Below are 27,590 nucleotides of genomic sequence, written 5' to 3' on the forward strand. Positions count from 1 at the left end.
AGTGCTATTTATCTTCAAAAAGCAGGAAAGTCAGCCTGTAACTTGCTAGTTCTTGTTTAATTTCCCCCCTTCTAGTTGGTTCAGCCGCACATTTCATCCTTCAGGAGCATGTCTAGATATTAGTCAAGTCTGAAAGCTGCCAATGCCAGCAATCCATATTGAATCTTCACATATAAAGAATCTGCAATTTTAGTAAAGAAGAATATACACGTTGGGCAGATGGATCTGGTTGAAGGGTTTGCTATGGTTACAAGGGTTCACAGAACATTTGAATTCCTATGTTTTTGAAAAAGCCAAAAAAACAAATTCTCCTCCAGCATGGAATAAGAAAAGATGGAACCTCACTTTCACAAATGAAGCATTACAACCAAATAAATTCAAACAAATCAGACCTTGAAAAACAAAACAGTCTCCTGTTAAGTCAGCATCCAGTTAAATATTTTCTGTGCAGCACACCAAGCATCGCTAGACCTCAGGTCTGCAGGGTCTGTGTTGTTCTAGACTGGAATCCTAAAGTTAACCAAGTGGAAGCAGGTAAAAAAAATGGCTGCTTGTACTGGGACAGGCACCCGCAGTTGCGTGCACACAACCGAGTCTGTATAAATAGCGATGATTGGAATTACGGAGCAGGGTACTTCTGGGTTCATGCTCAGCCCAGGAATTTGATACTTTGGACAAGTCCTCACAGTTCTTTCACACAAAAATCAGCTCTTGATACATCCCCTACAAGTTTTCTTCGCTTCATCAGCATAATTTAGAAAGTGGAGGGAAGGCCTTTTGGGTTGCTCTTGAACCCAGTTGAGAGGCAGAACTCTTGGATATTCTGTGGCAGTGCCCCGGGTGCCAGTCAGCCCAGCCCAACCTTGGGCCCCGTCACATCAGCATGCTGGTTGCTCTCTAATAGACCAGTCTTTTCCCAACTGCTGCCTTTTGGAGGTGCTGGATTGCAACACTATTTCTTTATTTACCTGCCTTTTAAAACATGCCAACACTCTTAAGATTCCATGCAAGGTTATTATATATATATTTTTTAAATCCTATATGCCCATAGAAAAATCTTTGGATGGTTTACAACAAGATAAGAAGAAATCTGCACAAAGCAATCGCAGTCCAAATCTTTAAATCCACCTTCTTGAAGACTTGAATAAAAGCAGCTTACTGATGTTTTAAAAGTTAATAAAAACAACAACAAATGTCACGCATAAAACTCCTGCAATGGGTACACCTCTTCCCCAGGGAAGTGTGGTTCTTGGCCGGTTTAAAAATGAATAAGTTAAAATGGGCTTGCTCAGCCTGAGAAACCAAACCCACGGATGGCCTCGCTTTGTCCCCCTGAGCTGAACTGATGGGGAAGGTCACTGCTGATGTCCACTTCCGTTGAGCCAGCCACCGGGCTGCACAAGGATGCTTCAGGGAAAGGACTCACCAGGCCCACTCTTTACGGACCAGCCGGAAAGCCTTTGCTGGCTTTGCCTTAAGCCTGGACTCTTGATTTGTAATCGCAAAGCTTAGTTTTTAATCAGTTAGAACCTCTGATTGTATACATGTTGCCAAACCACATTTTATTGATTTTTGTGCCGTCCACTTGGTGTCACCTTTACCTTGGGAGGGTTCTAACCTTAAAGGTGGATTAGAAATAGTTGAGAAAGGCATGCAAATCGGTAGATTTTGTGTTCTCTCATTTTCTTACTTTTCCAGTCATCATTTGGTTCATCCCAAATGTTTCTCATTTTTAAAAAAAATAAAGCTTTCACGCACTTTTCTATGAATGCCTTTTTCTATGGGATGCTGCCTAATGCACAGAAGTTTGCAGGCAGTTTTTCTAATAGAAATACATTTCCCTAATATGCACATCTTTGATAATATTTTTCTTTGACTAGAAGACTCCATTGCAATTTTGGAAGAGTATGACTTTTGAAGGATAGCCGGCTTTCCATTCACACGTTTGAAAGGGCAAAATTAGAAAGCTTGTATTAAAATGCAAAGGAAGTTTTCTCCCTGGTGCTGGATTACTAGGGGCACAGAAGAAGTGGCTTGCATAAGCCAGGTAAGTGGTGAGCAAAATGTGTCAGGACCCATCCCGAATACGATTTGTGCAGCGTAGTGTGTGGCTGCAGCTGCAGCTGCAGCTACAGTTTTAATTGGCCTCTCCCACCGAAGGCAACTTCACTTCTTGGGGAGGGGTCTCTGGGAATATTTGAAGGTCATTTGGAGTTGCAGCTACCCCTGCTTTTTAATTCCTTCTCTGTCGCCTTATCGACACTGTTGTGGCAAAGAGCGTGAATCAAGTTATTTGGTGGGGCTGAGCATACCCCAGTCGAGTCCATCGCTTTCGAAGCCTGCTACCTTTGGCAGCTGAGGTCGAGAGTGCGGATCTGCAGGGCCTTGACAGAAGAGGGACTTAATGTTGTTTTCTCGCGTCCCTGCTTCCTCCTCCTCCTCCGCCCCCCTCTCGATAGCTGGAGATAATGGAGGAACTTTCGGAGATAGAGTTCCCGTGCATTACGCAGGGTAATGGCCAGATTTATGAACGTTGGCTCTGAAAGTGTTTTCCTAATGCTCTTTCGGTGATGGCAGCGACAGCACAAGGGCTGGGGTCGGAAGAAGGGGGCCGCTGCCTTCAGGGGAAGGAAGGACGCTCAGGGCCCAGGTGCGGCTTCTTTGCACCACAGAGGAGAAACTGGTTTATTCGCAGAGACTCTTTCAAGGTTGGCTGCTTAGAGGGGGTGTTGTGCTGGCCCGGCCGGGCCAGGGCAGAAGGCTGCATTTTGGAGCGCCCACCCAGCTTTCCCAGCCCCATGTCAGAGCCTGGGAAAATATCCGAAAGCTGAAATCACGCTGGAGCCCTTGGGCCCCCGCATGTGGCTCTATTTTAAGGTGGTCTCTTAGGAATCACCAAAAAGTTCTTTGTTCCCTCCGAGCTTAGCTGCAAGTCTCACAGCAGCTGTGTGCAAAGTGGATTCTACCCTTGATGTCGTGCGTGTGTGTGGTGGTGGACGGTTCCAAAGCATCGCTTGGTTGGGCTTATGTGGAAGAATCCTCCACCAACAGTCCCGTGCTGTTGGAGAAGTTGCCCGGCCCCCTCTCTCTTTTCCCATGCCGTCTCAGGCCTGGCCAGCCAAAGCCCAACGTGTGAACCCTGATCTTGCCTTTCACCAGCCCGCTTTTTGGCAGATGCTAATAAATGGAAGAATTGTGCAGAGGAGTGTGCGTGTGTGGAGTACATCTTTGGACAGGCGTAGCTCGACCGAGCTTTCTGAGTTCCAGGCTCCCCAAGCCTATGTGGCTACAGGGACTGCCATGACGAGAGCTTTGCCTTCTCTGTGCTTAGGGGGCACCCCTACTCTTGAAGGGGGGCAATTTTTTTTAGGCTGCTAACTTTGGAACACTTGGAAGATTGGGAGCCAGGAGTCAGATCATTTAAAGGCTGATTCGAGGAGTCCTGGCTCTTCGGAAATGCCCCCAAATCCTTCTGGAAAAGAAAAACCAGCTATTGGCACCTCTACAACGATTGAGTCACCACCCTTTTCTTCTCCATTATGCAGCATCTTTGAATCATGGAAAGAAACATAGGGTTTCATCTTCTGAAATGCAGGCTGCAGGACTTGAGAGCAGACTGCACCTGTGTTCAACTGAGCCCATCTCAACAGGAGAAAAACTGTGGGGCAGCCTCCCACCCCCGATGTTTCCTGTGCAGCTCTTCCTCTGACAAAAATGGGCCTAAAGCTCGCGTATGGGTTCAGGGGTTATTTCTCAGCTCTGGTTATTCTAAAGGGGCTTCCTCAGGAGACTGTCCCGGTGGGTTGTGGCCACAGCATTTCAAGGGACCAAGAAGTGTGGGAAAAGCAAGATTTTACTTTTGTTATCACAGTTCTGTCGGGTAAACAACTTCCTCCCTTCCCTAAATGCAAATTTTGCATCTATATTTGGCCTCTTTTTCCCTTCCCACAGCCAGGGTTCAAAGGATGTTCTGCTTTGAGCTGTTGTTTAGGGAATAGCATTTCAAGGGAAAGCAGTGAAAACGAAAAAGCACAGGGGAAGGCTTTTGATTAGCTTGATCACATTTCCATGCACCAGGTTTTGAGCTGAGGCCCTCTCAGTCCAGTCGTCAGCGCCTCGTAGTGAGTTCTTGCCCCACCAGCCCTGCAAATTCAGCTGCACTGTTAGCCCCTCGAGGGCCAGCCCGGACCCACCAGGCCTTACAAAATGCCAGCCTTAGTGTGTGATCTTCAGTCCACGTGGTTCTTCTGAGCCTGGCTTAGTAACTCCGCTGAGCTATTATTCTGACAGTTCGGTCAGAGATGCCCTGGGCTGGTACAACAACCCTGGCCTTGCTGCAGCACACAGATCTGATCTGGGCCGTGTGCATGTGCATTTGCAGAAGGGCAGCTCTTTGGCAAGGCCCAGGGTGCTGGCAAGGGAGCAGGGCAGCTCCGTCACGTCCTCTCCTCTGGTCCGCTTTGCCCAATTCCATTTGTAGCCAGACATGGTGTGGGGTGAGCCTGGGCAGTGCCTTTCCCCGTGAGGCTTTCACTGTGCCGCCATCGTGCACAGAATTTTACTGGCCACCGTTGTCTTCCGCTGGTGGGGCCCACATGTTCTTCCACTGCATATTCCACATCTTTCTTGCAGAATGGCTGAACAGCAATTGTCCCATCCATTCCTGCGTTTGGCCTTGTTGTGAGGAAGGGGTGCTCCCAGGGAAGGGTTTCTTTCTCTCCAAGGCCGCTAGAACTTGTCTCGACAATCAGGAGTAAGGCGAAGGAATCTGTGCCACTGGGCACAAGAACCTTTTCCCTGGAGATAAATGCTGCAGACAAACAAACAAACAAACAAACACTCTTAGTATTTTCATTGTACTTGGTGACCCCACTTAATTTTCCTCCATCTTCCGAAGGAAATTTGTGACAGGCTGTTCTGGACAGCTTGCCAAAAGCTGTTGAAAAACTGGGGAAACCAGATCATCTGGACATCAAAGCCGAGGTGTCCAGTGTTTTCCCCATTTAAAATAAAAGATGGAAGAGAGAGAAAGAACCCATCCAGTATTCTCATTACTTTCAGCTGAGCTTTTCCTGGCATATTTGTGCTACTGGTGACAGACTGTGCTTTTCTTTCTCTTGTTTTTCCTTTCAAATTTTGCTGTGTATTAAGTACATGAATTCCCCCCCTAATTCAATCCAGGCTCTAAATATCGTGCTGTCTGCTTATGTCAGAGTCAAACACAAAGGTATTTATGGTTTTGTCAACAGTTCGTGGGAGCTTGAAGGAGTTGTGGTTTTCCACATGTCTAGAACACAACAGGGATGCTCTAAGAAATCACGTTAGTTGCTGTGAGTTTAAACGTTGTTCTTCATAGAACCAATGCATGGGTTTGTGGTGTGTGTGGGCCTTTTTCTTCACGAGGATGTGTTGCGAGCACGGGTAGAGTGGGCTTGCAAGGTTACCTGTCCTCTTTTGGCACTGTCCTCTATGCCACTCCTTTGGTGTGGAGTATAACCTCTTTGTCATTGTACCATAAAACCTATTAACTTGCTGCTGCCTCCATTTCTTCTGAGTTGGCCGAAGCCAGGAGAAGACACTCTGTGCTCGTGTATGTAGCGACTTAGCAGTGTTTGGATGGGGCTGAAGAAATAGAGGAGAAGTGTTGTTCTAGACAACCACAATCGAAGTCAAAACACCCCACAATCTCATGTATTTTATTTATTTATTAAAACATATATCAGGTTCTGCCATCTCTCCTGGTAACATGCCTAGTTTTAGAAATGCAGGATAGGACTGCACCACGTTACATGTTTCCCCACTTTTGCTCGGCATGCTAGATTCCAGTCGCAAGGGGAGGGGAGGGGAGGGGACACTCACTGTGAGAGGCCAGCATGGGATGTGCTCCCACAGTCCCACGGCATGGCAGGAGTGGGGACGTGCCGTGGGGACTTGGGGGCAGGCGCTGGCTGGCTCTGCTTCCAGTGGAAGGCACTTGGAATGGTGGGAGAGGCGATCCTTCGCTGGGAAGGCGAAGGCTGTTGTGGAGTGCCCGCCTAGTGCCCTCCAGCTGTGGTGGGCTGCAGCGCCCGTTCATCCCGTGGGCATGCTGGCATGGGAGGATCGGGGCCACTCTCCCGGTCAAGGGGGAGCGTGGTAAGAGAAGCCGTTTCTTCCCACAACCTGGAGCGACGGACGTAGCGGAATAACGGATGGGCGCGTGGCTCACCAGCTGCTCTCTCTCCCGCGACACAGGTGCTTGTGAGTGAGGACTCGGACAGCGATGGCATCGTGGCCCACTTCCCTGCCCACGAGAAGCCCATCTGCTGCATGTCTTTCAACCCAAGCGGTAAGTGCTTCCGTTGCCGGCCTCCTCCGTCGTCGAGCTTGCTGCCCATGCTGGTCTTGGCTTCCACTACCAAGACACTCAATGGGGTCCCAAGTTGCCGTCTTGATGCTTGCATGCGCATTAGTCCCCAGAGCTACAGACAAGGCGATGGTCAGATTTGGGCTCGGGAGACCTACCAAGCCATCATATTCCTGTCATCACACCTTGTGCTTGGATTGCGTGTAGACAGAGCCCCTAGTTGTGGGTTAGGCCCAGGCGGGTGGCGGGACAGAGAGAGAAATAAGAGGAAGGGAGTCAGAATACTCTCACCTTCTTAACTGTGCTTTAGAGATCAAGAGCACTGCATCTGTGCTGGATCAAGATTTTACAGTCAATATCTGTAGGAAATAGGCATTAATGTGTCTGAAAAGTAAGGTAATAGGAGGTTTCCTCATCCGTTGTATTTCCAATTGAAATGGAGGCTTCCCCCCCAAGCCCACCCCCAGATGCACCAAGATTATTTCTTGAGGTTTGTGCAAATATTCTACCAGATTTGACACCACTTATCCTTTTGCACTTAGTGCTTAACCTGGAGACATGACTTGGATTTCTTTCTTAGTCTATTTTTTCAGGTGGGGGGAGGGATTTTTCTGAAAATGATATTTAAACCCTCAAAAAAAGCACCTTTGCCCCTCTTCTTCCTACTATCAGCTGAATAAGGCTTGTGGGCAGGTAGAATGCATCCTGTCCATGCAATCTTGTCCAGTCGACAGGGCAACTTGTTTATTATCCTTCCTACGACAGAGTAATAACTTTTTGATTGACTGCATGGCGGTCAGCAAAAAGGGGCCGCAGAAGATCAAGAGCTTCCGCTTGCCTAAATTAATGAGTTCTAAAGTGAATTAAAATGCCTTGAAGAGGTTTGGGATGAAATCACATTTCAAAGAACGAAAAATGGGATGAATGTCCTATCTCCTGCTCGCAATGACTGGTCGGACTTTCGGATGGCAGCCCATCTGTTAAGTCAGAACTCCTTAATAACCACACACGGTTCAGGGCTTTGCTTTTCTTAACTACTTTTGACAGGGGGAGAAAAAGCAAAGTTTTATTGTAGCATTTGGAAGCTCTGCTCTGGTGCAGCCCATTCCTGAAGCCTGCCTCGCTGCCACAGTCTCAGACAACCTCACAAAAAACAAAAAATAGCACTCCATGCCTCCCGTGGCCCCCAAATCACTAATTTGCTTGTCCAGAATATGTACATGTACCAAGGGCTTGTGGCCCATCAACTGCGTGAAATGGGAAGAAAGAGCAACTTTTCTCGCAAATTCTAAAAGCCTGGTTACCTGGGAGTGATTCCTGTCCACCAAAGGCGGTTGGGAAGCAAGTGGCCATTTATTGCACTGGTACAGAATGCATGCTGAAGCAAAGACAGATGCTTCCACATCCCATTTTAGTGTATCAAGAGCAAAACTTGTCCTGTCATGCTCCTTGGACTCCCTGAGGAGAGAAGAGGGAAGAATTTTGCCATGCCCTGCGTCCCTCTTAGTATGACAAGGTTGGTTTGTGGAAGAATTTGCGAGAGGGCAAGCTGATCTACCCAGCCCCTCCAGAGATGCTGGCTTTGACCTGGGCTGGCCAGGTGCTCCCTTTTGCAAGGGCAAGGGTGGCCAGAGGGCCTTTCTCTGCTCAGAGGCATCCTACTTGAGGAAGGGGCTCGCATGTCCAGTTTCAAGCTGAAGACCCCTGAGATTGGCAGCCTGTGCCTAGTTAGCACCCAGACAGCAGACGCAGCAGGGAGGTGCCAAAGGTTGCCTGGTCATATGCCAAGATCTAATGTATTTCTGTTTAAAATAGAACTATTGTTTCTAAATGTGCGCTTATGCACATGAATTAGTCGATGCAACTTTTCTGACAACCTGCGTCCCCAGGTTCTTGATGGTGCCAGTCTTCTCTTTTGGGCATTCTAAAACGGCCTCCCTGCTTGACTGTGTTCCCCCACACCCTCTGAGCAAGGATTTAGACCCAGCTCTGCCCTGAGCTCATCCTACCATATTCTGGCTTTTGCCTTATCTAAGGCCACCCCATGAACCTAACGGTGATTTGGCTTGTCATGGATGCCTGATCCAGGTCCCAATCCCATAGGACTGTTCGCCTGTTAGAAGTTCCATCAGGAAGGAATTAAGCTGGGAATCCTTCCTCATATTTAAAGAGGACTAAACAGTTTACAAATATCACGGATGCTACAGTGACATCTGACCTATAAATGTAAATCCGCAAGTGCTACTCAGCCGAAGGCGCCTCGGACTACGGTTTGGGAGGTCGTCACAGACGGAAGGCATCTCCAGCATAGGGGCCCAGTGATTAAGATGTTTATGAACTGGCCTCCAGGCTCTTAATGTTGTACATGACACTCTGCCAGGAATTCTAAGTGTGTATAATCTCGATAACAGGAGGAGGAGGGAGGGGATTAAACGGTTATCCAGTAGAATCAATTGCTCCATCTTAAGCCAGACTAGACTAAACCGGCTCTTTGTCTAGTCTCTGGTTGCAGGAGCTGGGCGAGCGACTCCGGCATGACTGAGTGCATGTTATTAAAGCCCCCTTCCAATTTAGGTAGGAATTGAGCGAGCTGCTGGGCTAATAACTCCCAAAGTTGCCGAGCTAATTGGGCCTGTCCCATCTGCTCCCGCCGCAGCTGGTTTAATGGACCCTTGGCTTTTATGTGGCCTGCGTGGGCTGAGCTATGCTGGGAATCCTCCACAGCTCGACTGACTTCCTGGTTGGCAGAGGGCCTTCCTAAGGTGCAAGAGGGTGGCCCTGAGAGGGCCTGCTGCAGTGGCTAGGGCTCCTCCCCCAAATGCAGTGCCCATTTCCACCCAGCGGACAGTCAGGAGGAATACGAGAAGGTCCTTGTGCTGCTCGCCGCCCACCGGCGGTGGTTCCTCACGGATCGGTGTCGTGCCTGTTGGCACTCAGGTTTCCGTATCCGGTGCTTTTGGGGTGCTGGCGGCTGATGTCGCAGTGGCCCTCAGCTCTGGCTTGAGGGAGTCCTGCAGGCGCCAGGAGCCTTCAGCTGAGGAGCAGGGCTGTGGCCACAGAGCAGGGTCCCCAGACACGGTCACGCCGTGGCATGTGCCAAAGATCACATGCACCTTTGGCGGCATTCGGAATTTAATTTCTCTGCAGGACGTTGCCTGCGACGGCAGAGCACGAATCTCACACAGCAGGGTACCCCACCTTCTTAGCATTTCCCCACGACTATTTAATTTGATTTAATTTATAAAAAGTCCTTTCTTTCCCAACCTGATACCTTGGGTCTTGCGAGGTTTATATTGACTGGGTGCACAGCCTTTATGAATAGACCGCACTGAAGCCTGTTTATATAATGCCATTAGCACTTAGCTGTTAGCAATTATACAGGCCCTGCTAAACTATTTTCATAGGCTGTATAATAGGGCTCTTAAAAGCAGCACACCTACTTGTTAAGAAGGTATTCCAGTGCGTTTTGAGAAGTCCATAAAACATGGGCATAAAGTCTACCTTTTTATGCCCTGTGTGCGGGAAGGTGGCGAAGAGCAGGAGCCACGTATCCGTGCCACGTCTGCCCAGTAAGTGGCACTTGGGAAAGCTGGTGGTTCTCCCAGCCTCTTAGCTGCAGTCTAGATCAGTGCTGGCCAGCTGTAAAGGGCTGCTCTGGAGATGACTGGGAAAGGCCGAGAACACTTTGCAGCCCGTCATATGAGAAAGCGCTCAGATTCTCCGCCTCCTGTTGTGTGTTTTCTCCCCTCCTGATTGTACACTCTGTGCAGAGAGTAAATGAGGTTGGCTTGGTGGGCCGACGGTTCCGATCCAGTGTGGGGCGGCCACCCGGGGAGCACCTCTTCTCACCGATGCCTCCACAGGGCCAAAAATGCGAATGTGTATCACATTTGCATATGCTAACCCGCAGACCGATGCAAGATTCTTTAATGTAAATAGAAATACAGAACGTTCCAGTGCAGAGAAGACTGCTGAGGTGTCTTCATGCCCACTGAGGCTGCTTTCAAGGCGTTAACTGGAAGGACACCTGCAAGTGTCTTCTCTCCCTCCTTACGGACACTCAGCTCGAAACCGGCCTTAAACAGGATGGACCACAAAGCAGAGGACACCTCCAGGCAGAGGACTGTCCTCTGCCAGCTCTCCAAAGCACAGGGCCACCTTCTGTGAAGCAGGATGCCCAGCCCTCGTACCTGTTCTGAGCTTCCCTATGAAAAGAGGGACCTGCCATTTATATTTCCCACCCTGCTCAAGGGCGACGCTGCATTAAAAGGGAGGCTTCCGGGAAGGGGAGTGCCAAAAGAAGGCCCGTCTCTATGAAGCTCCCCTCTATCCTCGGCTGGTTCAGCCCTTGGGGAAGAAGACAGCCCCCTTCAGCACCGAACTTCTCTCTCTCTCTCTCTCTCTCTCGCAGACCGGAAGTGCGCAGCCCAGCAGCAGGGGCAGGAGGGCGACCGCAGCCCTCCTGGCCGCTTGGCATGCAACATGCTGCGTGCGGGATCTATTCGTAATTAAAGGATGCCATTAAAATGCTGTTGTGAACTGGCCAGTCCGACAGCTGTGTCGAGTTTGTTTTTCAATTTCCCACTGCCTTTCTTGTTTATTAGCTGTGACTCTGAGGTCAGAATTAAAACAAACATTTTAATGGCAGCATTTACCACATTGGCAGCGGGCACCCCTGGCTCCGCGCTGTGATCTGGCCTGGGGACTGTATGGGTGGCGCGGGCCAAGCCCCCTCCCCAAGACTTTAAATACTGGTGCAACTGGAGCACCCCCCCCCCCACTGCCACCCCGGGTACAGTGCTTGTAAATCAAGTCGCTGATAAGAATCGCACAACCTGGGCTTTTTGGTTTTGTTGGAGGAACTGGCTGTGCTTATTATTTTTAGGGGGTTGGGGGCGGGGGATAAATGTGGATGTTAGCTTTAAAAAACAAAAAAAAGCTTACAGATTTGCTTTGACAGATCCCAAAGTTTTGCGAGGCTTATTAGCGGATTAAAATGGAGGTTGAATGCAGGTTACGCACACTTGCTCCTGGAAGTTGGAACATACGCCTGTTTTGATCTTTGTATTGACAGTACTTCACTCAGTGGCACGGGGCAGAATTGTTTCCCTCCCACCCTTTGAATGTGAAATGATTCCCCTTTGAAAAATCCCTGGCTTGCTGCCACTGCTTTCCGCGTCCACTGCTGTCCCTGGTGCAAAATTCAGCCCCAGCCGTCCATCGCTGCACCGTCCTCTTTCTGGACCAGTCACATGAGTGTTTCTAAGCAGGCGTCCTCTTGAAGGGTTGGCACCCGGAGGAAGGCAGTTGGCTGCTATGACATCCTTCAATGCTCGGGTGTGTCTTCAGGAGGTTTCTGCCAGACGGCAGTGGCGAAACCAGACTTCTAGTGGGCACCCTGGCGCTCTTTGTGGGTGGGGGAGCAAAGTTGGTCCCTGGAGCCCCCCTCTGGCCTCCAGGGAGATCTAGAAGCTGCCTCAGCCCCCTGAAGATGCCGGCGATCAAGCAAGGGCCTCGTGTGTGCCAAGCCGGGCCTCTCCCGCCGAGCTGTGGCCCACGCCATGAAATCTGGCAGTTCTCTCCCTGCGCGGGAGGCGTGCCTGCCTCACTCTCCGCGACGTCTCTTGCAGCAGGAGCGTATGTGGAGCCTGGGAAACGGGGCTCTTGCTCTGTGCCTTTGAAGGCTGTGATGGTTTGTGATACCGGCCGGGGCCTGGGAGGGGATTCATTTTTCATATTCCATTCGGAGTCCAAGTTGATGCTGGGCTGTGTTTTGTCTGACTGGAAGCCCTTTGCTTTGTTCTGCTCTGTTCTGGTACCTACGGCAGCTTGGCAGCCATCGCTGAGGGAAACCGGCGTTCCAAGGGCCGGACTTCAATCACGCCGTCCTCCCGCACAGCCCTCGCGTATGGAGCCAGCTGGCTGCCTTCCTGCATCGCTCCCTCTCCTGGAGGGTGGGTGGAAATAACAGTCTGGGTGTTTCGGGGACTGGAGTCGCGGGGGGGGGGGGCAGTGTGCGAGGGGAAGGGGCCAAGCGAGCAGATCGGTACTCTTGCAGCCCGGGGAGCAAGAGCTTGAGCGAAGGGGACCTGCCCCTGCGCAGTGGTGGGGTGCCCACGTTGCCCCCCGAAGGTGCCAGGTCTGGTTCCTGGCTCCTCCTCCTCAAAGGTTCAAGTTGCAGGTGGCAGGAGAGACCCCGTTCGTGATGGACAGGCATGCTCCCCTGGCACAAGGCGGATTCCTGCGCCGCCAGTGGTCGGGGGTCCAGGGAAGTTAGGCAGCAGGGGTGACAGGAGGAGGCTGGCAGACCAGGAGCAGAAAAAAACCTGGAGATGGCAGTGCCGAGACAGAGACCTCCCACCCCCAGCAGCAAAGACCAAACTCTGTCTGAAGGACCCCACCGCTAGGCCAGTGCCGGGCAACACGCAGCCCCCTTGCTTGAGCACGGGCTCCTCCCAGCGAGTGGCGCTCGGAGAGGCCGCCGGTTTTCCTTGTGGGAGCGTGGCGGGGGGACACCCTGGCCATGCCTGCGCACTGAGGGCAGCTTGAATGGCGGGCCCCGCCGTGCTCCCTTGCACCCCACAAAGCAGCACGGGGCAGCGGTGCTGGCCTGCATCCCAGATGTGGACGCTGGGCAGAAGGCGAGGCTGGAGCAGTCCACTGCCTCCGCCGAAGTCGCGCCCCTCTGGCGAGAGCAGCTGGACACCAGCGTCCAAGGCGGGCGGAGGGCGAGCGCGCTGTGATCCGTGCGGTTCAGAGGCAGGGCGTCTGTGCAGGAGCAGTCAGGCGGAGTCCCTCAGCCAGCGTTGAGCTGAAGCAGCGAGGGACGTTTGCAGGCCTGGAAAGCGGTGTGGTTTCCCCGGCAAGTGGAACGGATCCGCGTTGTCTTCTGGCAGCCCGGGCCTGTGGCGTGGTCTTGCAGGCGAGTGTCAGGACGACAGCTCCGTGTCCAAAATAAATCTTCTCTCCTGCGTTGACCTTGGAATAGCCCAGATTTTTCTGGCACACACCGAAGCCTCCGAGGAATCGCCAGAGCCTCAGTCTTGTATTTGCTGTGCCCAAAATAGTGGCAGGCCGAGCTGTGCTCCGCCCGCAAGCTGGCTGCAGTCAGATGTCCTCCAGGGGCATCCACCCCACTGATGCAGGGTCAGGGTTGCACTCAACGGGGTGGCCGGGTGTCCTCTTCTACAGGGGGCAGTCCTCTTTTGGACAGCGCCCGGAAGTGGCCCCTCTTTGAAGGGTTGTCCTGCCTGATTCCAGATTAAAGTTTTAAAAAAGAACCCTCAGGAACCATCGGATAAGTTGGTCCTTAAGCAGCAAGGCCCTCCCTCGGGTTCCCCAGTCACAGCCCTCCACACTGCAGTGACCTGTGCCACCTTACTCTTCAAATTAATGTTTCCTAAATTTGCATCTGCACATGCACAGGAGTGTATGCAAATCCATGTTCTGTTTTGGTATCTTTTTTGGCAGTCCATAAGTGGACGCCCTTATTTCCCCTCCACCGTATTATGGAGCCCCCTCTCTCCACTGCATTTGCACAGAAAAGCGCACAGGAGGCTTGCATTGTAAATACCGTGAGGGCTGCTTTGTGGCATCGGCTGAGAGCTCAGGAAAGGATGGGGAGCAACGATGCTTCACTGGATTCCTCACTGGGCTTCTGTCTTTGCTTCGCATCCTGTTTTAGTCTTCAGGGTAGGTGGTCATTCAGAAAAAAATATAAAACATGACCAACAGAACAGAAATTTCTGGCTGAGGCTGGCCTGAAATTCAGGCCCAGCGTTTTACCTATGGTGTGTGCCGTGGCGGCTGCATCCTCTCCCGCAGTATCCAGGAATTAAAGGTAAACTGTTGCTGAACATGGAAGCTTCGTGTGGTGAATATCTGTCAGCTGGTCTGTCTTCGTCAATGTGCTTAATCTCGCACGCCCGTGTGTGGGTTATTCTAGCACATGCAGACCACCAGCTCAGCATCAGTATCAACACAGTGAAGCGCATCTATCCCCAAACGGCAAAGGATGGATTTGACAGTATAACAGGGCTTCACTGTAATTTCTTGGCACTCCTGCTGCAGAAGTAGCTGTTGTAGTGGAATGATTACTACTTCCAGTGGCAGAAGCAATATTTCAGCTTTCAATTTTTAATGCCAAAGCTTAACCTGGAGCTATAAACGTTACAGTTTGAGTTAAACATTAGTGCAGTGGTAGATAAACATAAGTTCTGTAGTGCCACCAGCGCTGTTCTTGTGGTTTTCTTCGCTTAGCAGCATCGATGTGAGCTTAATCTAGTGCTGAATATTCCCCAGGTTAGATCTTTCAGGTAGAAGCTGTCTGTTATTGTCATGTCGAGATGCTCCCTTTGCCTTTTATTCATGCTAAGTGTGTGCAATTATCCCTGGCCTGAGCCCTCTTTCTCCCGTTTTTTCCTTTGCGGTGTTGCGGCTTCCTCCTCTCCTGGCTTGATCTCAGAGACGGGTGCTTCCAGTCACAGAGCAAACCAAATGCACCATGTCCCGATGCAACTTAACGAACCAGATCTGGCTTTTCATGATGAGGCTCAGGACCAGTGTCCTCAATATAAATGCCTAAGTGCATATTCCTAGCCAGGGCTAAGTTGGAAGCTCATTAGCGGAGGGATGCGTGGGGAGGAAGGTGACCAGAAGTCCTGTGAGAAAGGCAAGACACAAGCCCGACTAGGAAGTTAGAATGTCTCTCTGATTGTGTAGTGTCTGCATGAATGAATGAAGGCTCCAAGCCAAGTTTATACTATGAGGATGCAAGGAGCAGAGGAGTGACCTCAGGAGGCCTGGGAAATATCATAAGCAGAGCAAAAGGTCATGCCAAGTGAAAGAATATTTGAGCCTCGGGCGGTCAAAAAGGGCAGCGTGGCCGGAGGGAAGGGGAATGGCCACGGTGTGATCCTTCAGGGTTGGACAGGACACCGCTGGGCTTCAGCTGGTGGGGCAGGACCCCTCTTCTCCAACCTAGTGCCCTCCAGATGCGTTGGCCTGCATGGATATAAAGACGAGTGGAAAGACACAAAGATCGGAAAATACCAGAAACAAAATCCAGGTAACTTCCAACATGTAATGTATCTCATGATGCAACCATGTAGAGATGCCAATTACAGTGAAAAAAGGCAGGGGTTCCGTTTGGACAGGAATCCAGAATATTCCCATTCTGAACCATCTTTCTTGGAGCAGTTCTTTCTAGCCACCACGATGAATTGCAGCAGCACCTCTCCGAAAAGTATTCTACCCTAAGGAATGGTAGCAGGAATGGTACCCGGCTCCGAGAAGATTGTTCTAAGTTCCCTCCAAAATGCACATTTCCTGACTAAATGTTCTCTGTGTTGGGGAGAAGTGTTCTAATCTGCTCTGTTGCACATCTATCTGTAGAAAGCAAGATACTTTGGCTTATGTTCAGAGTAACCCACATAGTCAGTGGTGAGGGCTGATGGGAGCTGTAGGCCAAAGACCTCCTGCGAATTCACCCCTGTGCAGAATGGAAGCAAGCTCCACGAGCTGCGGTGTGCACTCGCTCAGCGCTGAACCTCCTGTCTGGGGCGTAACAGGCGTGCTAAACAATCGCACAGGAAACGGGCAAAGAGGAAACTCCACTCCCCACCTTGTCGCGACGGCCACTGCTTTGGGCAGCTTCAAAAGGGACATGGGCAAGTTCGTGGCTGAGCGGGGCGACTCATCCCACAGTGCCTCCAGTATCAGCCATGCCTGCGCACGCCAGTTGCGGGACGGAGTTGTTGCACTCATGTCTGGCTGGCGGATTTCTCGTGGGAAGGAGGCAGCTTTTGGAGAAACGGAGCAAAGGAGCACCGGAAAGGACAGGACCAGATGCGGAGGATGACCGAGCTTGCTCACCTTGGATGGTCTGGAAGATCAGAAAGCATCAGCAGCTGCAGCTTGTTCTGGAGAACAAGAGAAGAAGCAGAAACTGCCCAGATTCCCTCTTCTGCACAGCTGTTAAAGGGACAGGGGCCTGACTGTCTTTCGCTGCTTCTGTTTACACTGCCAGATGAGAAACGGAGCAGGTCACGTTGCTAGTTAGGGCTAAGGTGTGGAGCCGTTGGACCTTCCATCGTGTTAAGACCTACAGCTGTAGCCGAGCAGTGGCCCATCTTAAGCCAGACAGAGGACGCACGTCTCGGTATCTCATTGCCCAGGGGCTGGATGGTTCAAGGCAGACCTCCATGCTTCCCCGAAGAGCCTGCGGCACTTGGGCCGAGGTTCAGAACTTCACCGGGAGCGTTGTGAGCTCTCGGTCTGTCCTCTTTCGCAGTGTCGCTGTCTGGCTAAAATGGAATTCCAGGCACACACCCTTCTGCGCTTGTCCCTGGAGGAACGGTGCTGTGAGAAAGCTGGAGCTGGCTTGGAGTAGGTGGGAGAAAGCTGGTTCCCCAGTTGCGAGGCATCTGAGCAGTGCTGCTCAGGAGCAAGCCAAGAACCTCCTCTTCCTACGGGAGCAGTGCAGACTCCACCCATTTGCCGTTTTTCGGGTCCAGGTCCTGCTCCAAGGCAAGATGGCACCATGCACAGAAGTTTGTCCGGCCTGATTTTTCTGTGATCTCCCTGTCTGCCTCTCTTAACGTTCTTGACCCACCATTGATGGTATCAGAGCCAGGATGGTGTGGTGGGGAAAGTGGGGATCCCCACTTGGTCATGGAGCCCACTGGGTGATGTGTGGATGTGCAGAGGAAGGGGCCTCTGTGCTCTGCGGTGGAGCACGCGCCAGCAGGTCTTGTGCTTGTTGCGCCAGCAGGTCTTGTGTTCAGCACGTGGCGTCTCCAGGTAGAACCAGGGGCAGCAAGTGAAGGGAAAGTTCCAAGCCTGGCACCATCTCTTTTTTCCCCTTTCCATGGGTCTCGTGCCAAATTTCCAGCCAGCTGCTTCAACCTAGAGGCCTTCAAGAAGCAGTTTGGGGCAATTTGGTCTGGGGAATGCCTGATCTGGAAACTTCCAGAAAAACCAACGCAACTGTGCCTTAGGTCTGATGGCAAAGAAAAAGAGATATTAAAGTACACGTGGAAGATCCAGCTCAGGTTTTTGCACTGCCCACTGTTCGATTAATACCTCTTTTGCTCCATTGTAATTTAGTAAATAATTGATTTCACGGGCATCACTCCTGCCGTCCAAGAGCTGTGAAATGTGACACGTCGAAATTTTCAGCAGCGGTCCCCTCTTTGGCTCAGTGAGAGCTTTTCCACCCATTAATAACAGGGAAAATGAATGTTCGCCCTGCAGTAAAACAGATTAAACCGTGTACCCCTGTGGATGCCTGACTGCACCTCTAACAGAGCTGAAATTCCTCTGGTTAGTTAAATGTGGTATATTGAAATACGATGGTGGTCTTGGGTTAATAGTTAAAGAAGTTTAAATTGGAATTTTCTCCGCAGAAGTGTTTTCCCATTTATCAGAGAAAGTGGACAGGCAAAAAAAAAAAAAAGTAAAAAAAAGTAAAAAAAAAAAGAAGTAATAAAATGTTTGGGAAGCCTCAATAATGCTTCACAGATTAAGCAACTGCCCCCCCCCCCTTGTGTTCCTGCTGTAAAGTATAAACATCGTGCCTTATAGTATTAATTGGTGTCACTGTTGTTGTGGGCATGTTCAAGGTTGGCGAGACCACAAAGGTATCTCATTGCAGCATTAAAACCCATGCGCGTTAGATGCACCTTGTACTGCTTTTTCAAGTGTTGGAGATGCAGTAAACCTTAAGACGTTTGTGTTTCTCTGCAGCTGCTACTTCTTGACTTTGGGTCTGGGTGGTTCCACGAAGCCACGTGCCGGTAGCACTGGATAAGGCCCATCTTCCGCACATTTGGCTTCTCCACTGTAGAAGCCACCCAGGCCAGCGCGTCTGGGGATGGTGAGGGCTGTAAACCGGTCAGACCCAGGCCAGGCCGTCGGAAGCCTGCTTTGGCCTGCCTGCATGGTGGAGCCACTGTGGTGCCGTGGTGAGCAGGACAGTCGGGGCCTCAGAAGGTCCGGGCAGAATGTCTACGCAACCATGGAGCTCCTTGGAGGACTCTGGCCCAGTCCTGGCCTCTCGGCCCAACCCACTTCACCAGGCGGTTGTCATAAGGATAACTCAGACTCTTGCAGGCCGCCCCGGGTTCGTTGCAAGACGAAGCAAAGTACGGTGCGTGGAATGTAAGAACAGCAAGAACAACTCCTGTCACCAAGTGATGCTCACTAGGGACTTGGAGGCGCAAACACCCTGCAGGGTACAAATTGCCCATTCCCTGAATTCGGGGTTGTGGGAAGGACAGCCTCCCTGGTGGGGAGGGGGGCCGCCCACTGACACACCTGTCTGTCTGAGCCCCAGTCCCAAACAGCCTCCTCCGAGGGCGGGTAATTTGACACCCGCCCCAGGCATGCGCATAGCAGAGATGCGGTGGACTGAACAGCCATAAAGCCAGGGCAGTGAAACATGCCGGGACGTGCCCATGCGCGGGGAACGTTGGGCTAATGGGAGCTTTAATTGCTCCAGTAATGAATTTCTTACGACGGCGGACGAGCCGTTCTTCTGTGGCAGGCCGTGCCTGCATCCCCCCACACAGTGAGAAGCGACTATTTTAAGGACACCTCCGTCTGCGTCCGGACACGCTGAACTCTTGACTCGGTGATTAAGCAGAGTGGCCCGAGTGGGGCCGGGTGGCCTGTGCCATCGCCCAAGCTGCAGCTGCTCAGCGCCAGTCCGTTTTTTCCAGACTTGCGGCAGCTCCACGCAAGGCCAAGCGGCTTGCATCATGCTGACACAGGTCTCATCAACAACTCTGCCATTAGGGAGGTGTTATAAATAGGATGTACCAGAGATGTTAGTGCTATGTTGGTTTCCTGGGGGGTTTTCTGTTTTGTTTTTTGTCCTTTCTCTCTCTTTCTCTTTTAACAGCAAGTACCCAGCTGAGATTTCCTACCCTTTAATTTTGCCTTCTCGGGCTAACCAACTGACGCCTAGTTGAAAAGACTTATGTTACGACACGGCCACAAAAGCCATCGTTCGCCCGTCTCCATCCCCTTTGGGTCCTGGAGCATTTTCGGTGTCTCATCCGCAACTTCAATCCCACCCTTGAGGGCCAACCTCATCTATCAAGGAGAAAAGAGGAGAGGAAGCTCTGAAGTAAACATACAGCAGTGCCTAAACTCCTAATCATTCACGGCTTCCGCTTCCAGGCCCTATAATTAGAAGTTCTTCTTTTTCCTTGTATTCCCAGTTGACGCAAATTCTTTTCGTGGCTTGGCACCTCGTTTAGGGCGTGGGTTTGAGTTTATGGCCAGGCCAGAGTCTCGTGTAGTCTTCTGATACTGCAGAAATAGCTCTTTAGCCACAATCTACATCTGCACCCGTTTTTCCCTTTTATGTATCTCTCCTCCATATTTCTATCCGCCCCCCCCCAACTTAAATGCAGCTTATTTTGTCCTCTGCAGAACAGCATCCGCAGCAAATAGGAAGTTGTAAATTAAAGTAAATAGGTCAGATCACTGTAACAAGCAGAAGGTACACTTTTGGGAAAGGGGATTTGCTCTGTGCTCTGCATGCACTGGGGAGGGGATTTGTTCTCACGGGGCAGAACGTTTCCATCTTCTCTGTGGGTCTGAGAGAGAAAGCCATCATTAGTTGAACTCCACTTGGAAACCCTTTGCAAGCAGCCCTGAAGTATCTGCATGGCAATATCTGCTCGGTTCATAAATTCTCGCCAAGTTAGTACCCATATGCAAGAATTTGGACTGGTTGCAGATGTTATCTGCTAAAGTGGGTGGATGCCAGTTTGAAAGGCAAGGAGGAAGGCCTGGGGAACAAATTCTTGATTGGTTTTTCCACCCCCACCCCACAGCCACCGCCAGTGTGATTGTGCGTTCCAAAAGTACATGGAGAGGTGTGTGCGGTGGAAGGAGACGCACTTTTTTCAGATGTAGCCCGGGCTTAAGACGTATGGAGCACAGGGTGGGGTGGGGGGTGGGGGTGGAGAGCACCACCCCATCTTACCACTTTGTTTTGCTGCTGAGCTCCCACCAGCAGGGGCTTCTGGGTCTGGTGCTCTGGTCAAAAGTAGGCTCAAAAGTAAATGCACTGCCGTGCCGAAAGATGTGACTGCCGCCAAAAACGTTGGTTGTCTGCTTCACAGCATCCTCAGTGTCTCAGAAAGCAGGTCTCACAGCGTGTCACTGTGATCACCTGCATCCTGCTCACACACTTCTTATGAGCTCCCAGTGTCAGGGGACAGAGAAAGAAGGCGCTTCACAATGTCACATTGAAGGGTGTGTGTTGCTTCTCATCCAGGAAGAGGCTACATGTGGATGTGTTTTTCCATTGCTCTTTTGCTGCCTGGCTTCTCCTCCTCCTCCTCCCATTTCTATACCACCCTGCAGCCTGTGCTCAAGGCTTTTAATGACTACTAGTCAATGGATACTAATCTCCAGTGCACCTCTGTAGTCCACTTGCCGGGGAAGAAGGGCGGGAAGGTGCTGTCGCACTGCTGCCCTGCTTATGGGTTCCTCGTAGGCGTCTGCTTAGTCGCTGTGTGGACAGAATTCTGGACTAGAGCAGGCCCTAGGCCTGACTCCGCAGGGTCTTATTTTTTACGGGTGAAGTGCCTCGCTCCCGGTGGCCAGCCAGCCAAGAGTGCAGGCCGGTGAGCTGATGTGTCTGCCGGTTGGTGGTACCATTTCTGGGTGGTGGTGGAGGAAGAGGCAGTGGAGGTGGGTGAGGCCATGTGAGTGGATCCCCTGCGCAGTATGAGCTCCGTATGTAGCCAAATGGCACATTGATGGAAATAGAATAACGGCAATAGATGCTAGTAACTTAGAAATAGAAAGGCGAGACTAGAAGCGCCTTCCAAGTCCGGGTTTTGAGCTCTTCGGACATTTTAGGCTGAAAGTTGCCTGCTTCTGCTTCACATGAAAAAGCTTCATTCCCTGGCAATTTCTTCAGCTAAGTCTGGGAAAACTTATCTCTGGATTCTTGGACATGTGCTGGAAGGCAGTATAAATTGGCCTTCTCCAAGCTGGTGTTTTCCAGCTGTCTTGGACTACAAGCCCCATCATTCCTAGCCAGCATGATGATCGGGTTGTGCAAGAACTTCTCTCGGGATGTATATTGGGTCCTATCCTGGCCCAGTTTCACTGGGGAGAGAAGGCATCCCTGCTTTTGTGCACGCCTCTTTTAAATGCAGGATTTAAATGCAACTGTTGTGCTTGGCATTTTCTTTTTTCTTTTAGTATCCTGTGATTAGGTGTTTTAATTGTGTTTTGTGGGCTGGATGTGGCCTAGGAAGGTGACACAGAAGTGCTTGCTATTTGCGGAGAACAGTGCCTTCCCCCAGTCCTTTTAGCTGCTTGAAGCAGTGTCATTTTGTCGTGTGCTCATCTGTCTTGCTTTTGCTCACTCGCTCTTTCAACCTCAGTGGAGACATTCCAGGATTGCTCAGAGGACTTTTTTGCTGTTTGGAAACCAAAGTGAGAAACTCAAATAGTTGAGCCTCAGGAGCAGGAAGCTGGAACGCCTCCGTGAGACGTAACGAGAGATGGAAAATAGCACGTTCAAAGAGAAATACATGAATGCGTGTGTGTGAAATGAGGTGAGCATTCCAAAACCTCAGTGATTTATTCTTTTGAATTATTCTCGCTCTGTGTGTGTGCGCGCGTGTGTGTGCGCGCACACACGTGCGTGCGTGTGTGCACGTTTCCCCCATCTGGTGGGCTCCATATGTGTTGAATTACACTGGCCATGCTGCCTGCAGATAATGGGCACTGTAGACCAAAACATCCAGAGGGCACATGCTACAGGCACCAGGCTGGGGAAAGGCCGATGCATTTATCTCACTATTACCTTTCCCTTGCTCATTACTCAAGAACCCAAGTGTTGAAGGTGCTTGACAGTGCGATGAAACATAACAGAAAAGCTTCCACATTCAAGACTATAAAACAGTTTAAGGACAAGTCAAGTCGATTGACCATAAAACAAAACTGCCAGGACCCAATTAACTGAAATGCTTCCTCATGTGCTGGGAGCGGAGGAGACGCTTGCTTAACTTGGCAACAGAAAGATGACAGCATTGCTGCAGATGAACTTTTCCAGTGAAAACATTCCTTAGCTGGGAGCCACCATCGAGAAGGCCCTTTCCCTTTCTTCTGAAGTTCCTTTGCACAAGGGCTCTGGATGCGTACGTCAAGCTGCCCGTGATCATGCAAGGATTTACTTGGATGTTCTGTAAATCCTTGCAGAAAGGCGAGAGTCATCAGTCGAGCGCAATGGGGATGAAAAGTAAGCCTCTTTCTGCCTCTTGATCCCAGTGGCTGTTTGGCTCAGGGCCGCCGTTCCCCAGCAGCGCAGAGTGCGTGGGCCTCACGGACTGCCCAGCAGCTCAGCCTTGGGTTGGGTTGGCTCGCTTGCCCCTGCGGCTTTCCTGGCCCACGGCCCCATTTGAAAAGGTGCTTTAAAAGGGCTTCTTTCCAAAGGCTTCTGGATCACAAGCCGGCTGTGCCCAGCACTTTGACGCATCCTCAGCAGAGTGCTCCGCAGAAGAGGCTGAATGAGTGAGGAGAAGGGGGCGTTGGCCCCAAGCTGAGCCCGTCCAGACCTACCAGCCGCCGCGTCCTGCCACTGAACTTCTCTTATACCGCTGCCCCGAAGCTCAGGAGGAGCTCCATCTCAGTTGGTCAGCGCTTGAGTGGCAAAGGCGTGGTTGTGCCGTCCCCTGCTTTGCCAGGGCTTTGCGGGTTGCCTGAACCGACAGCATCGCCCACATTTATGCAGCGAAAGGTTTTGCCCTGGGGTGCTTCTTCTCACGCTGGCTGAGAGGGACGAGAGTTGCAGGCCGGCACACCTGGAGGGTGGCTGGCGGGAGAGTGGCTTCGCTGTGGGAAAGCTGGGCCCGGGATCAGGCCCTGGTCCTCACTTGCTCAGAGAGCTCGCCAGGTGGCTTTGGACCAGCCGCTGATGCGCCACACAACAAGTCAGGCGCTGTCAGGGAGGTTGCGAGGCTTCCTGGAAGGGGAAGACAGCGGTGTAAATTGCCTCGGACTCCGCACAGAAGGACAGCAGTGGGATGGAAATGTAACAGAGAATGAAGCTGAATAAATAAAAGCCCAGGCTTGACCGGGAAGCTTTGGTGGGAAGCCCCGGTGGCCTGGCAGTGCAGACAAACCCAGGGCACAGGCCAAGGCAAGAGAGACAGGGCTGCCGATGTTCGAGGTGGTGTTCAGGTCTTCAGGCTCTCTTCACAGCCATGCATAATCCCTCACTCTTGGCTGTGCTGGTGAGGGCTAGTGCTGGACCGAGACGCCAACGTTTCCTAGCCATGTAAGATCCTAGCAGGAAGTGACAGGACGAAGCCCCTTATTCATCGGATTCCACCATAGGCTGCCAGGCTCCCTTCCCTTAAGGCCTGAGTCCCGGGGCAGGATAGGCGCGCACCTGAGACGACTCCTGCTTTGCATCTCAGATGATCCCAGCCATGCTCTGGAGCCCTCGCCAGTGGAGCGGTCTGGATCCGCGCGCAGTCCCACTCTGGGTGGCTGCCGAGGTCGGAGCAAGTCCTCCCCGAGGAAGGAGCCTCTCCTTGGAAGGTGGTGACACACAGCAGGCTTCTGTGCTAGTCCGGCGAAGGGCCAGACCGGATGCCATCCATCTTTCTGTTGGAAGGCGGACCTCTCGTCCTCCCACGGCAGCCGTATCACTGTCCGTCTCCTTTGCTCTTCCAGTGAGCTGAGTGACGACTGTTAAAACCATTAAACAAAAGGCAAGGAGAAGAAACACTTGTGTGTAGGACTGCCGCTTGATGTGCCAGATGGATTGAGTTAAACTCCCAGATCGCCAAGCACATTTGGCTTTCTCGAAATGGGAAGGCGTTGTGTGTCTCGCACAAATGGCGCTCCGATAGCGCACTCTCCAAAGAGCGGCCGAGAGCCAGAAGTGGATCTGCGGTGAGGTTACGGGCAACCCACTAAATAGAAGGAGAGCTGGAAAGGTGGGGCTAGAACCCTTCACCCTGGCTGGCGGGCTTTCCACCGGCTGATACGTTTGGACATTGTTAGATGCCACTATCCAAGGAAGGGCCTGTCCCACTTTTTGAAGGGTTCGATCATCTCTTTGGTCTGGTTCACACACATACACAGCCACAAGCTAAAGAGAGGGGCACAGCAGGCAAAGCCCATGGGGGTCGACTTGACATTTCTGAGGGGAAAGGATCCAGTGCCTACAAAAGAGTGACACTTTTTTGTGTCCAGAGTACTCCACTTCCAGAGTACTACTGATAAGAGGAGCAGCATCTCCAAATGTGAGGACAGTGCTAGTTCCTGGCCTTTGAGGACCCTCAGGCAAGTCTCCCTCCCCCAGAGGATCTACCTTCTCAATGCCATGGCCACCAGCTGCTGCTCCTCCTCCTCCTCCTCCTCCTCCTCCTCCTCTGGGCGACCACTTGCTGGCTTGACAGGCAGAGAGTGTGTGGGCGTCTCGGCAGGGGCACCTCCTGCCCCTCCCTTCCACACCAGCACTGCCTGGGCTGGAGCAAGAGGCGAACAAACACGCAGGTTGCAGTGGTAAAGAAGAGCAGGAAGTCCAGGACCCTCCTGCCAGTGGGCCCTTGTTTGACGTTGGGCCCTTGGCAGGTGCCCTACCATGCCCACCCTTCACCCCCGGGTAGCCGAAAGCACACAGCGAGCCAGTCGGTCTTCAGTGTCCGTCTGGCCTGTGTTGGCCACTCCAGGGATCGAACCTCCCTCAGGCCCTCAGCAGGGTTGACCTGCTGAGCAATAGTGGGCCACCCAAAGGAAGTGAGGTGGGGCATTGGCCACGATGCCGTTTGCGGCCAAGTTGGCACGCACACCATGGAAGTGTTTGCAGCCAGTCGGAGAGTCTTTTCCGTGCTTGCCTTAAGGTCCAGCTTTTATTCCAGCAAAGCGGACCCCTTTTCCAGACTAGTCTCCTGCCCCTCCGCCTTGGTTGCATCACTGGGGCAGGGGCAGAAGAAGCCCGATGGCCTGCCAGGCTTTCAGTGTGGGTGGGACCTTCCGGTGTTGCCTGAGAGGACGCCCTTAGCGCTTGCGGCACACGCTGCTCAGAAGTTGTCTGCTTTTAATTCCAGGAAAAGTGGGAGTCCTGGGCAGAGTGCCAGGTGTTTCACAAGCCCCAGTCCTCCTGCCATGCTTGGGGTGGGAAGCCAGCGTTGCACTTCTCAGTGCTGCCGTCATCGCACCCTTTTTGCTTCGTCCTTGCGAGCTCACGAGGAGACAGTCCAAACGGTGCCAGGCCATACTGGGAAGGCTGCTCCCTGCCATTTGTATAGCTCCTCTCCTTGCCTGGGGATGCTTTAGCAAAAACTCACAGAGAGAGGATTTCAGTACTTGGGTAACATGTACTGAGACACCTCACAGGGTGGTTGTGAGGATAACGGGAGAAGAAGATTGTGTGATCTGCCTTGGGTTCTTTGTGGAAAAAAGGCAGGATACAGTAAATAAGTCAGCATCCCTACAGTCAGGATCAGCATCTGTGTTGGCATTATTTCTCTTCACGTGCTTCCCAAAAAGGCAGCCTGATCTTCCCAACTTGTTCTGGCTATGGAGCTCTTCCCCCAGCACACCCCACAAACCTGTTTTAGCAGACTTCTCAAGCAATGTATTTTGGATAGGTTTTCTTTCATCTTGTGCAGGTTGGAGTTGTGGTTGTGCCCATATGGATGTGATTTCTTCTCCTCCTTTTACCAATGAACCTACAGATGTTCCTAGTGGGTGGCTTTCCGACATGGCGATAGTCGAGAGAGGGTGCAGTTTTTAAAAATGTTGCCAAAATCAGCGTGAAACTCTTTGCAAATGGAAAGTGATTCTCTGACAAACTTCCTGTGGTTCACCAAGAACAAGCAAAAAGAAAAAGAAGAACCACGGCACGGTAGATCCACCAAATCCCGGCAGCCAAGAAGGACTATCCTGCGCAAGTTGATGCATGTCTTGTATCCATGCTTTGTGAGGGAATAAAATCTGTTTGTTCTACCCATTTATACACCGCTCCGCATCTAACAGATTACAGAGCAGTGCACAATGAAAAGGTAAAACAGATAAAACAACACGTTAAAAACAGGATATCAGTAAGAACTGTGGGTGGTCAGTCAAAGCGGTCTTCACGAAATAAAGATGTTTCCAGGAGATGCCAGAAACGACACGGAACCGATGTCTGCCTGACCTCCAGAGACAGCGGCCGATGGCACCGAAGGCTCTTTTCCTCGGGAACATCAACCAGGCTGCAGGTCCGCACAACCCCAGTGGGGCATCCCGTCCAAGCCTCTCTCAGGGATCCTGGTCCTGAATCGATGAGGGCTTTTCATGCTAGGATCAAAACCTTGAACCGCGTCTGGTAGCACATCGGCAGCCAGCGCAGTTCTCCCTGGCATGAGTGCCAGCCGGGGTGGCGTTTGACGAGGCCTGTGCCTGGAGGTGGCTTTTCCCACAGTGTCTGCCCTAGAAACCCCGGGCCTTGCAGAGGATTCTAGGAAGTATCCTGGGCATGGCTCAGTGGTGCCCTCCCACCCCACCCTCGCCATTCCCCAGCCTGCAGATGTGGTCCTTCTCTGCACGAACGTTGGGATGCGTTCCCAACATGCGCCGGTAGCATACGGGGCTCCTCGGTGGTTCAAGCCGAGCCTGAGCAGCTCCGCTGGGGGAAATTGCAGGGTGCTGCTTGGTGTTTGCGTGAGCGTCAGTCACGTCAATCCAGCTCCCCCTTGGAAGTTTAACTGATGACTGAAGAATAGCTCCTCTGGGGGATGCTTGGAATATGCTTCCCCCTTCCCTGGAAGGCCCCAGATAGCCCTGGAGAAGAGCCAGTGAGCTAGCGGGGGCCGGTGCCAGGAGCAGCAACACTGCTTCCGAAGGGTCGCGTCAGGTTGATGCCTCCATCCGGCTTGGCCTTGTGCTGGTCTTGGCCAGGAGAAACTAAGGCCACGTGGAGTGCAGGAGAACCCTGGGCTCCTTGCAAGAGCAGGGAAGGTGGGATATAAAGGTAACACCATCATCATGGAGATGACTTGTTGGCAGTAGGAGAACTTACTTATCTCTTGGATTTCTGTCCTGATTTTTTCTTTTGGAGGCAAAGCGGCTTCCGTCCTCCTCCTCCTCTCTCAGTCTTATCCCCACAACAACAACTATGTAGGCTGGGTGGAGAATCTGTGTCTGGCCTAAAGTCGCCCAGCCGGCTTCATGGCCAAGCAGGGACTAGAACCCGGGTCTCCGCCGTCCCAGCCCC

At 51.7% G+C, this 27,590-nt stretch overlaps 1 protein-coding gene across 9 annotated transcripts in view; it reads left to right on the plus strand.

Annotated features, from left to right (window-relative positions):
- Positions 1-27,590, plus strand: part of BCAS3 (BCAS3 microtubule associated cell migration factor) — a 367,571-nt gene that overhangs the window by 77,000 nt on the left and 262,981 nt on the right. For all 9 annotated transcript variants that reach the window (XM_044430184.1, XM_044430179.1, XM_044430186.1 and 6 more), the window contains exon 13: positions 6,235-6,328. In XM_044430184.1, the coding sequence (XP_044286119.1) occupies positions 6,235-6,328 (94 nt within the window). The remainder of the gene's footprint in view (positions 1-6,234; positions 6,329-27,590) is intronic.

The sequence above is a fragment of the Varanus komodoensis genome, unplaced genomic scaffold, assembly GCF_004798865.1.
Source record: "Varanus komodoensis strain SLA01 unplaced genomic scaffold, ASM479886v1 scaffold20_1, whole genome shotgun sequence".
Lineage (NCBI taxonomy): Eukaryota > Metazoa > Chordata > Lepidosauria > Squamata > Varanidae > Varanus > Varanus komodoensis.